We start from the raw sequence: 11817 nt of genomic DNA, 5'->3' as shown, positions 1-11817 counted from the left end.
AACTTGTTTGTCTTAGCAATTGGCTGAACAAGAAGTAGGACTGAGTGGTTTTGTAAGCTCTAAAGTTTTGCATTGTTTTGTTTTTGAGTGCAGATATGTAACAAAAAAAAAATCTACATTTGTAAGTTACACTTTCACGATAAAGAGATTGCACTACAGTACTTGTATGAGGTGAACTGAAAAATAGTATTTCTTTTTTTTATTATTTTTACAGTGCAAATATTTGTAATAAAAACAATATAAAGTGAGCACTGTACACTTTGTATTCTGTGTTGTAATAGAAATCAATATATTGAAAATGTAGAAAAACATCCAAAAATATTTAATAAATTTCAGTTGGTATGCTATTGTTTAACAGTGCGATTAATCACGATTAATTTTTAATTGCAGTTAATTTTTTTGAGTTAATCGCGATTAATCGACAGCCCTGCACCTAACTTAAACACTGAATGACTGAGTTGTGTCTGGATTTGGCAGTTTCACATCATGTTGTGACATACGGTAATTTTGCACCTGCAATGCCACGTGCACGCTAGCATTTATACCAGGAAAAAACAAATCAGGCTACATACATCTTGCTAACAGAGGACTTTGGATTGTCAAGGATTGCACAGTATTCAAATGTTCACATCACAGGCAAAGAGTACCATACTAATTAGGTATAAGAACAGAATGCTCTAATGGGTCATATTTGAAAAAATAATGTTTTTATTTTTATTATTTGTATTTCAGTACTAACTAGAAGCCCCAGTCAAGGACTAAGACCCCATTGTGCTAGGCGCTGTACAAACACAAAATAAAAAGCAGACATTCAAACCTTCTTGTCTGTTTATTATGCAGACACACACACCCGGGCAGGCCTGTCCCTATGCCTCACGATACATTGCAATTTGAAGCTAACCTCACAAGGTTGAAGCTGCAGAGGGTTTGACTGGATATAGAATGACTGACTATTTTCTCTGGCTGTGCTCAGGCTTCCCCAGCTGAGATTTGAAAAATGAAATTTACGATGAAAGAGGTGGCTAAAGAATTTGCATGGGGGGGGGAGGGAAGAAGAGGAATTTCCCCCTTCTTTGAACGCAGCAGCACAATAAACACGGATACCACATAGTCCCCATCCCATCATCCCTTTTACAATGCAGTATTTCCCTGTCTAAAAAACCCACCACGTTAGACAGGAGGAGGACAAAAAGCACAGAGCTCCTTTACCTACCCTCACAATCCAGCAATCACAAGGTCCATCATCCAAACCCTGCCAAGCCAACTGGAATAAACAAAGCCACCCACGTGACGGGTGACTTCCGATTCCCCCCCCCCCTCCCAGGATAGACACAAAGTAACTTCCTCCCTCTTCTCCCGCAGCCTATCAGGCTGGGGCGACTGGCTACAGCGGATCATGTGCCGGGAGCGGAGCGGAAGCACTTATCGGGTCTGTTTAGGTTCCTTTGCTGCAGGAAGGGGGTGAGTTAGCAGCGCATTTTGCTTCAGCATCAGCTGCTAGGTGGTTTTTTTTTTTTTTTTGATTGATCCTTTTCTGAGAAAGGAGGAGAGGTTATTTCCCCCCGTTTGATTTAGACAGGCCCAGGAGGCTCCTGGGAGCCCCATCCCCTCTTTTTAGGAGCATGCCATGGGGGGGAGTGGGGCTAGCAACAGAGGTACGGGCTGGCGTGATCGTTTCGTTTTTTTCCAGAGACTGGAGGGCAGGTTGGCTTGGCGAAGGTGCCCTCTCTAAAGTAGTGTGCTTGGTTAGATTTCCTCTACTTCATGCTACATCGATCTGTACAGATAGGGAGGTGGACCTGACTGCAGCTGAGACGTCAGTTTGCTTTTTAAGGTTCCAGAGCCCGCCTGAAGTGTGTCCCCCCCTAAACAGCCCTAATTTGCTCACACAGGAAAAGCTGTGGCTTTTTCTCTCTTGGGTTTAGTCCCAAACTCCTTGTTAGGGTTTCAGCTATAGTGTCTATTTTTAAAGGGTTTTTTTTTTTTTTGTGCTCTTCCAGTTCCTCCAGAGACTTCTCAGGCTGGTTCAGTGTGCAGCTGATTAATGCACTCCTGGAAAAATTAGTTTACCTCTAGGGGTTCTTTTCATTCCCCCCCTAAATGAGCAAGTGCAGTGGCTGAAGGAGAAATAAGAAAAATCCAGGGAGAACCAGAACCTGGTGCAGCTAGTGCAACAAGGGGAAAAACCAACAATTCCAGAGCAGTGTCAGTAAAGGTGTGTATGGGAATGGTGCACTTTGTGTCAATGGTGTGGCGCAGGCTGCTGCGGAAGCGTTGGGTCCTGGGTATTGTATTTGGACTCTCCCTCATCTATTTCCTTACCAGTACCTTCAAACAGGTCAGTATTGCTTTTCTTCTTTGTCTTTCCCCTCCCTCACTGCCCCATTTCTCTGTAGGTCAAGGCCCAGTCCTACAAAAACACTTAATGCCAAATATGGTGCTTATTACTGCTGGAAGGTTTCAGAGTAGCAGCCGTGTTAGTCTGTATCCGCAAAAAGAACAGGAGTACTTGTGGCACCTTAGAGACTAACAAATTTATTAGAGCATAAGCTTTCGTGGGCTGTAGCTCACGAAAGCTTATGCTCTAATAAATTTGTTAGTCTCTAAGGTGCCACAAGTACTCCTGTTCTTATTACTGCTGGAAGTGCTCCCATTGTATGACTACAAATTGAAGTAAGTACTGCACTTGGTGGTGGCTGCAGGTTTGGGTCCCCGTCTGTGAGCTCCGAGAGGCAGAGAACATCCCCACCCTGTATAAACTTGCAGCACATCATGAGAGATGTTAAAAATGATTTCTCTTGCAGGTTGTAAATTATTGGTGTTTAGCAGAGTGACCTAAAAATAATATGTTGAAATGCTACGATTTTTTAAAAAACCTGTGTTAATGATGGATCTCAAAATCTTATCCTAGGCTCCTTTACTTCTGCCAGCATCGTCACTAAGATTTAAGGGGTACTGTTAGTTAGGAGCCTGAACCTGAAACTCTATGTAAAGTGAAAGTTTTACATCAGTAATACGCTATAGCAACGTGTTCATGGGATCTAAAGGGCAACTGGAAAGTTTTATGGGCTCAAAGTGTTCTCTTGTAATGTATGTTGTGAAATGCCATCCCAAGCAGGATAACAGCATTGTGCATGAGGGACAAAAAGTGAAACCCACTGCTCCAAGCAAAGGCCCTAATTCTACATTAGGAGCCATGCAGGCAGAAGGGCCTGCCTGTGTAAATCTGATTAGAGGATTGGGACCTCAGTGAGCTGCAGAAAGAAAGCAAATATCATAAATGGTGAATGCTAATGGGAGCTGAATACTTAACTCCATTAGGTGACCTTGAAAATCTCTACACGTGTAAATTCATTTTTTTTAAAATGAACTAACCTTCTTTTATTAAAGGTCAGGATATTTTTCCCCCTTGTAAATGAGCTTTGTTAAAAATATCCCTGTAATTAGATCTTTGTTTAAAGAAAAATATAGATGCCCGATGGTGAGACTTGCTCTAGATTGTTACAATGAGGCCTAGATTTCTTGACACCTGTACTTTCTTAAGCAGCGCCCAAATAAAGCCCTATTCTTTTGTCTGCAGAGCCGCTTTAAAGGTGCATGTGTAAGATGGTTTTCCAAAGGCAATCTTGAAATGTTTTAAGTATCTGTCCATCCTTAAATGGACCTCGCCTGGCTGTTTTTGAACTGCCTCCATCACATATCACCTCTTTATTTGAGGTGAGGTAGAAAAAGCAGCTTTGAATGTCTGACCTGTCTGGAGCATTAGTAGATCTTGCAAGGGATTGTGTTGAACAGGGGGACTGGGAGTCCGGATTCTTGGTTTCTGCCCTGGCTGCCCCACTGACTCCCTATATGACTTTGAGTAAATCAGTTAAGCTAAGCCAAATTTTTACGCGTGGCCAGTGATTTTGAGTGCCGAGCATCTGCAGGACCTGATTTTCAGAGGTGCCGAGAAACTGCAGCTCTTTTTGACCTAACTGGAGTCATAGAAGGGCCGCACCAAAGAAAATTAGGCCCTAAGTGTTTCAAGTTGGGCACCCAAAGTTAGTGGATGTTTCTGGAAAATGTAGGCTTTCAATGCTGCCTGCCTCAGTTTCTCCCACCTTTAAACCGGGAACAACAATATTTAATAAACCTCTCCAGGAGTGGGTTGCAAGGCTTAATTCAAAGTGAACGTTGACCAAGTGCTTTGGGATCCTTGGATGAAAGGTACTACAGAAGTGCACATTTTATTGTTCTTAGTGTCCCTGTTTTGTAAGGCGAGCTGATGGGGGATGGAAAGGAGAGAGCATTCTTTGTGTTACTAGGAAGAGGGTGAAATAACGTCTAATGTATGTTACTTAGAGAAAGGAATGCTACTTTTATGGCCTGAAATAATGTCTGAGGTGTTAATTAGTCCTGAAATTAATATCTACAACACCCTTTATTTTTATGATGTTGGTTGAATGTTACACGCAGTATGTGGTAAACCACTGTCTCAGGCTGTGGGTGTGATCTCTCATGCTGCGTTAGTTTCTTGCAGTTTCCTTCTGTCTTGGGAATTGCAACAATTAGAGTTCAGCTGAGGGAATGGAGCGCAGAGTTGAGTAAGAGACGGGAACTGGGTGTTAACTTGCATTGCTGTGTTTCGTTGCAGGAAGAGAGGACGGTACGCGATCGGAATCTTCTCCAAGTACAGGAACATGAGCCCATCGTGTGGAAGGTGCAGTTCAGCCTGGGAAATAGCAGTCAGCGGAGTAACCAGTGCAGAAATTCTGTCCAGGGGAAGCTATTCATTACGGATGAGCTGGGTAAGGCCACTGATAAGAGCCTTTCCTGCAAACCACAATGCTCAGCACTGTGTGTACCCTCTGGATTTTGCTGGGACCCTCAAGTAGCAATTCCCTCCACTCTCGTGCATTCCCACTAGAGTAAATTCTTCTGTTGTAGGTACAATGTTGTCTCAGATGCTACTTCCTGGCAATAGAACACCGCCTTGAATTGAAGCAAGGGATGTTCAGTAATGGCTGTAGGTGCTTCTGGGGTGAATGCAACAACTGTCTTAACAGCACACCAGAGGGAGTTGCATACATTGCTGAACACCCTTCACTTCATCTGGAGACAGTGTTCTGTTATAGGGAAGTAGCATTTGAGACATTTCCCACAACAAAATAATTGACTCTAGTGGGAATGCACTAAAGTGGAGGGATTGCTACTTGAAATTTGACTTTAGCCAGGACAGTAAAAACTCCAGTCATTTCACTTTTATGTATTTTTAAGAACACCATGCTTGGAATTTTGGTTCAGTATTGACTTGGGGAAACGAGTAGAATGCTTTTTGCAGGATTCACTTTCTGCCGCACTTAAATGGACCCATCCAAGTTCTGAAGCTGACCCCATCCTGCCTTAGTTTCTGAGATCTGACTGGTTCATAATGTGAGATGGCTTAGGCGTAGGCTACATCCACCCTAGTTCCTTTTCATGTTTTATTGCAACAAAACTCTAAGATCACTGGCCACCCATCCTTATCAGATGGCAATTTTAAAGTTGTTTGAATGTATCTAGCTGGTCTGCCCTTAATAGGAATGCATATTTCAGAACTACATCCATTAGAGGTAAAATACATGTAGTTTTTCTTTTAAAGGTACACTACAAATATCTTTTTTCTTACTTTTGGCTTTCTGAAAATGATTCACTACTTGCTCAAATGCTTAACTAACGTCATTGTTTTATTATTGCAAATCTGTTTTTTAAGATACTTACAAGCACTGTCATGCCAGAAATCCTACAGGGTGCCAGTAGCGTAGGTACAATGTCCCTCTAATTGCAACTTTATATTGTTTACTTTGCCTGGGGCTGCCATATATATATATATATATATATATATATATATATATATATATATATATATATATATATATATTTTTTTTGTAAGCTCATTGGAGCTGGGACCATCTTTGTTTTGTACAGTGCCTAGCACAGGGGGGGTCCTAGACACTGAGCTGTACCATAATATAAATAATGTATTAGTCACACCTGCTTTGATATGGCCCAACAAATAGTACAGGCACCAATCTTGCAAACATTTAAATGTGCTTAACTTTAAGTATGTGAGTTGTCCCCTTAAAGTCAATGAAACTACACACTTTTTAAAAGTTAAATATGTGCATGTGTCTGAAGGATTGTGGCCATAAAGTTGAAGAATGAAAATTTTAAATCAACTTTGGTATGACTGGCAGTTTCCAGGATATTTTTAAGGTATGTTTGCAAGAATAAAAGATGCAGAAATCAATGCTGCATTCCAATGACTCCCCGATTTACCTAGCGTTTGTGTGTATGTGAAACTTATGGGCGAATGCAGTGCTTTCAGTGTGAGAGCCCAGTCTCCCCCGTCTTATATTACTATTATTGGTTAGATTGCAAAATCCCTCCAAATGCGCTAATTACTTTCCAAACACCAAGGAAGACACTGTAAAAGCAAGTAAGTCTTGTACAAGCTTTCCCCACAGACAGCTTTGCAATGCACCTTGCTCTTGTTGTTCCAGCACTGGGCTTTTCTTGACGAGAGATCATCAGTCATGCAAAAGTTGTGTAGTAACTTTTGTGATGTACGCAAGTAGAGACTAAACTGAGATCATCTGCAGGGGTTCTCAACATTTTTCTTTCTGAGACCCCCCTCCCCACCCCCCAAAAGGCTATAAAAACTCCACAGCCCACCTGTGTCGCAACAACTGTTTTTCTGCATATAAAAGCCAGGGCCAGTGTTAGGGGGTAGCAAACAGGGCAATTGCCCGGGGCCCCTGCAAAGCTACTTTGCTCAGACTTCAGTTTTAGCCCTGGGTGGTGGGACTCAGGCCCTCGGCGTCAGCCCCATGCAGTAGGGCTTTGGCTTTGTGCCCTGGGCCCCAGCGAGTCTAATGCTAGCCCTGATTGGCAGACCCCCCGAAGCCAGCTTGTGGCCCCCCACTGATCGACTGAACACGCTGTCACTTGTGAGTCAAGCTAGGATTTGAATTCCAGTCCCCAAAGTTCCTAGTTTACACATTCCCTAAAACATTGAAGCGATGCTCCTTCTTCAGAAAGGTTCATAATGGACTTACTCAGTTAAGACTCTTCCTAAGTGATGAGTCTGTTTCGTATACAGGGTGTATCTAGACTGTAATCATGGGGTGCGATTGCAGCGCAAGCTGATATACCTAAGATAGCTTTAATTTGATAGTATGGGGCCCGGAGCAATGACGCTGCTGCAGTGTGAACTTCAGTGCAGGCTAGCCTCAGAAGTAATTACCCAGGATTTCAGTTGGATTTGTGCAGCTCGTGCTGCCACGGCTTGGCTACTCTGCCAAGCTAGTAAGATTAAAGCGAGTTTGCGTATGTTGGATCAAGGGACAATCGCTCCTAGGGATGACTGCAATCACTAAACTGTGTTTATGTGACAGAGTTCTTTTTCAGATTGAGACGGGCAGTGATCTATCTGGAGAGGTATTGGGTGAAATTATTGTAACCACCCTTACCCATGCCCCCAAAAATAAAGCACTGTGGCAAATTTGGAAGAGTGCAAGTTTTGAATGTATTTTAGTTCAATATATTTATCTACAAAGTATTGAGTTAGAGACAGACTGGCCGTAAGATTCATTATTTCCAAATAGCATCTGCTGGGCCACCTGGTCATATCAGTCATTGGTGTACAGCAGCATTCCTCAAACTTGCCTGTTCTCAAATGATAGGGTCCTAATCTTGTACATGCGCTCCTTATTATAGCCCCATTGCTTTCCATGACCCTGCTCCAGTGGGAGGCACAGCAGAGTGGATTCTGTAAGTTACAACTTTTTCCTCTGTTTTTCAGGCTACATCTGTGAAAGGAAGGACGTGTTGGTGAACGGCTGTTGTAACGTCAACGTGCCTAGTGCAAAGCTCTATAGTTGTGACAGCTGCCTGCCCAACGGTTGTTGCAGCGTGTACGAGTACTGCGTTTCCTGCTGTCTGCAGCCCAACAAGGTGCGTGGAGCGCCTCTTGCTTTTCAAGTTCTTATCCTGTTCAGTTAGCTGAGCATCCTCCTATGCCAGCTGGCCAAGTGTGCGCACTCATTGTGAAGGGACCTGGAAACAGGGAAAGCCTGCTGGGACCGTGTCAGAAATTGTCCCACAATAACCGCTAGAGCTCTGTGGAGGATGGAAAGTCCATTTTGCAAGGGATTTTGAGATTCCTTCATTCCAATTAAGAAAGAGAGCAGTAAATTTCAAAATTCTCTATGAAAGAAAATTTTTGAAAAACCCATTTGTAGCCATCCTCCCTCTGAGTCAGGGTGTGCCCTCTTGGCAGCGTTGGGCAGTCGGTGTGTCCATCAGCCGTTCTACCTTACGGCCGCACAATCACCCAGATATCATTTCAGGTCTCCAACAAGGAGGAATCGACACCCGCAGTCAGCTGGTAGCCCTGGCCTCCTGGCTGGGGGGGGGCACAGTCTAGGGCTCTGGCCCTCTGGGTGTGGGCGAAGCACTTCAACAGTCTGTGGCCTGCTGCTTCCTGGCTGGGGCAAGTAGCAGTAGGCTACAGCTCCAGCCGGCTCGGCATGGGCAGAGCAATTACACAGTTTATAGCCCTCAGCCTCCTGGATGGAGCAAACAGCAACAGTTATCTATGTTGCCAGCCTTCTGGCCTAAAGGTTAATGCACTGCCAGCCTCGCACATGGGGCCGGGGGTAGGGGGCCTGGGCCCACCCTGCTCCACCAGGTTCCAGCTCAGGGCCCTAGCAGTGGCAGGCAATCCCGCCACTGGGTTGGTGGGAAACATGTGGTTGCTGCCTCATCTCTCGGCAGCACAACTGGACCAAAATCTTCTTTCTCTGGGCTACTTCCTACCAGTTCCTGCTCTCGCTACTCCATCGCTGCTGGGACCTGGCTCTCAGTCTCACAGTCATAGAATCCTAGAATATTAGGGTTGGAATAGACCTCAGGAGGTCATCTAGTCCAACCCCCTGCTCAAAGCAGGACCAACTCTCATTTTCAACTCTCTTTTATGGTCCTTGAGTATTGGCACTGCAGCACTTCCCTACATTCCATTAAGCAGGCACAATCCAAAGCTACTTTGAATTTTATTATTAAAAAATGCAGCACTGAGAAAGCATTGCTAATAAACCTTTCAAAAGACAATGTAAGAAGAACAATTCGGTGAAATTGTTCTGCTGTAACCTTAATTGTCAAACTCTCAGTGTATGCTAACAAAGAAATCCACTTTTCTCCATTCCCCTTCCGTAACTAACTTACATAGGTGCATATTATTTCTGCCTCTCTCAGCAACTTCTCCTGGAGCGTTTCCTGAACCGGGCAGCTATCGCTTTCCAGAACCTCTTCATGGCAGTGGAAGATCACTTTGAGTTGTGCTTGGCCAAGTGCAGGACTTCATCACAGGTCAGATGCTGCGGCATGTGAAGTAGAGGAGGGAAGGGAGGTGCCAAAAATATCTGAGAAGGTGATGTTGATGCTATGAATGTATGGGCTTGTCTTCACTACGGGGAGATCAAGCTGCTGCAATGGATGCAGCAGGGGTCGATTTAGCGGGTCTAGTGAAGACCCACTAAATCAACGGCAGAGCACTCTCCAGTCGACCCTGGTACTCCACCTCTCTGAGAAGAGTAAGGGAAGTCGACTGGAGAGTGTCTCCCATTGACACAGTGCAACGAAGACACCGCAGTAAGTCGACCTAAGCTACGTCGACATAACTTAGGTTGACTTACCCCAGTAGTGAACAGAAGCCCTATATGTCTTATATGTGCACGTGTGGGCTCACGTGCACTCACTTGTACATTTTAGGCTGTCCTTGGGAGCCAGTCTTGGGAGATAAGTGAGCAGCTTTCTCGCTAAACTTGGGACATAGTGCACTGCTAGAGCAGTACAGAAATGGACACTGACTTGTTCTTAGCACTAGAGACCTGCTATAAAGGGACTGCTAGCCTGGAATGCGGCCAACCAAGTACATTAGTGTGCCTGTTTCCACAGCAGCTTTAGCAATCCTAAATTGTTTCCTTCACAGCACAATACATCTGGGTAATCACCACTGTAAGTCTGCTGACTATAGAAATTTTAACTTATGTTAAAAATACACAAACCAGTGCTGGGTACCTATCATTAAAACCACCATTTCAAGCCTGCTTGGTTAGCAGAAGTCTTGTTTTAAGCAGACGCCATACCTGTTGGAAGATGGTGGTGAGGTGATGCCCCCACCTTCTTATGGTGTACTTAAGCAGGAGCTCCTACTACAAAGTAGAGATGATGTCTGAACCATAAATGAGGGCTGATAGATCCAAATGTCTCTAGAGCTTTGGGGGAGGGGAGATCCAGTGTCTTGACTCTAGGTTCCTCTGCTATACACTCCTATAGCTCAAGCATTGACTTGTTTTGTTTGTTTGTTTTTTCAATAGAGTTTGATTAGAATGTGTGCATGGGAACTTGAGCAGTCTGACTCCAGCCTGCTTGGGTATTTACTCTAAAGGAGCTTCTGGCTACAGTTCAGCGACCGTGTGTTGTAATGTTGCAGCTAATTTATTTTTTTAGCTCTGCTCCCTAGATACTATGATGGTGTGTCTGTGAAACAGCCATTGCCATATAAACACCACGGCGGTCTGCCCTTTGTGGGAGAGGAATGAGGTATTTTACACTGGAGAGCTGCTTTTTAATAGCACGTGTTGTCCCTAAGGGCTTTTCCCTCTCTTCCCAACAGAGCGTGCAGCACGAAAACACCTACAGAGACCCCATTGCAAAGTACTGCTATGGCGAGCATCCCCCTGAGCTCCTGCCTATTTGAAAGCTGCATAATCTGAACTAACATGGGGAAAACAAACTGAGGATTGGCGCCTGGAACTGCAAGACAAGAGCTGCTTGTACAAGAGCTTAAACGCTCATCTTGAGATTTCCAAAGACAAACAGAGTGGTTTGCAGTCTAAGCTTGGGACTTATTTCTTGGGAAAATCTCTTCTATTTAGACGGAAGAACATGATAGACCTGCCATGGATGGGTGGGAAGGAATCCTTTGAATGGTTAATCTAATTGAAGAGCTACCATTTAGGATACACGCAATGGATTTAGTCTGTAGATCAGCATAGAAAAGGGCATAATACAGCCTTTCATCTCTACATAGAAGTTAAATTATATCCCCAAAAAACATGGACTTTAGACCGACTGGTGTAGATATGAAGAGGGATTTTTTGTGCTTAAAAGGTAAATAATGCCTAGGGAGCTTATCTCCTGGAGGACTTTTCAGCATCCACGGTGCAGACTTTATATGTAACTATGAATTATTTATTTGGTTTATATGGAATAGCTGAAAGTATTGATGTTTCTTGTAGCCATTCGCTGACTCCTTCCAATCCATAGATTATCCTGGAGAAAGGTCATCCTTCATCTTGACCAGAATAACTCATCTCTCTCTTCGGTCAGGGTTTGTTTGTTTTTCACTGGGGCCCATCACCATAGTATTTGTGTGCCAGTTTAAACTGGCATAGCAAAGTCACCTCTGGAATTCATGGAGCCTTCAGTTCCCATAACATGAGAGAGAAAGGAGAGCTCTGCATGGGCTGGGGTGTTTTTGTGAGTGGATGCATATGCCATCCTAGTTAGAAAAGCTTAACAAAAGAAAGTCTCGCGGGGTAACCCGTAAGTCATCCAACTCTTGATTATTCAGATCTCCTTGCCTGAAGTACTGAGGCTTCTGCTGCTTGTACTGCACACCAGCATGGCTCCAAAATGCTTCACTCCTGGTTGTGCAGGGGCAGGAACCGAAAGGACGGGGGTGTTTGGGGATCCTGATTTTAATGAGATCCTGATGTAGTAAGTAATTAG

General features: G+C 44.1%; 1 protein-coding gene across 1 annotated transcript; it reads left to right on the top strand.

Moving 5' to 3' along the window:
* The first annotated feature begins 1447 nt into the window (after window positions 1-1447).
* SPRING1 (SREBF pathway regulator in golgi 1) lies at window positions 1448-11506 on the top strand. Its single transcript, XM_065417833.1, has 5 exons — window positions 1448-2338; window positions 4637-4790; window positions 7826-7977; window positions 9277-9390; window positions 10700-11506. Exons 1-5 carry the CDS (start codon window positions 2222-2224, stop codon window positions 10781-10783), a joined length of 621 nt encoding a protein of 206 aa, XP_065273905.1. The 5' UTR covers window positions 1448-2221; the 3' UTR covers window positions 10784-11506.
* The last annotated feature ends 311 nt before the right edge of the window (window positions 11507-11817 follow it).

This window comes from Emys orbicularis, chromosome 16 (assembly GCF_028017835.1).
Source record: "Emys orbicularis isolate rEmyOrb1 chromosome 16, rEmyOrb1.hap1, whole genome shotgun sequence".
NCBI classification, from domain to species: Eukaryota; Metazoa; Chordata; order Testudines; family Emydidae; genus Emys; species Emys orbicularis.
Note: the sequence above shows the minus strand (reverse complement) of the source record. Positions and strands in the feature narration are given on the sequence as shown.

Bases quoted from the DNA above. Each gene is read 5' to 3' on its own strand.
- SPRING1 (XM_065417833.1), top strand. From the start codon at position 2,222: ATGGGAATGGTGCACTTTGTGTCAATGGTGTGGCGCAGGCTGCTGCGG. The intron at 7,978-9,276 runs GTGCGTGGAGCG...TGCCTCTCTCAG, and splicing joins GCTGTCTGCAGCCCAACAAG to CAACTTCTCCTGGAGCGTTT. The intron at 9,391-10,699 runs GTCAGATGCTGC...TCTTCCCAACAG, and splicing joins AGTGCAGGACTTCATCACAG to AGCGTGCAGCACGAAAACAC.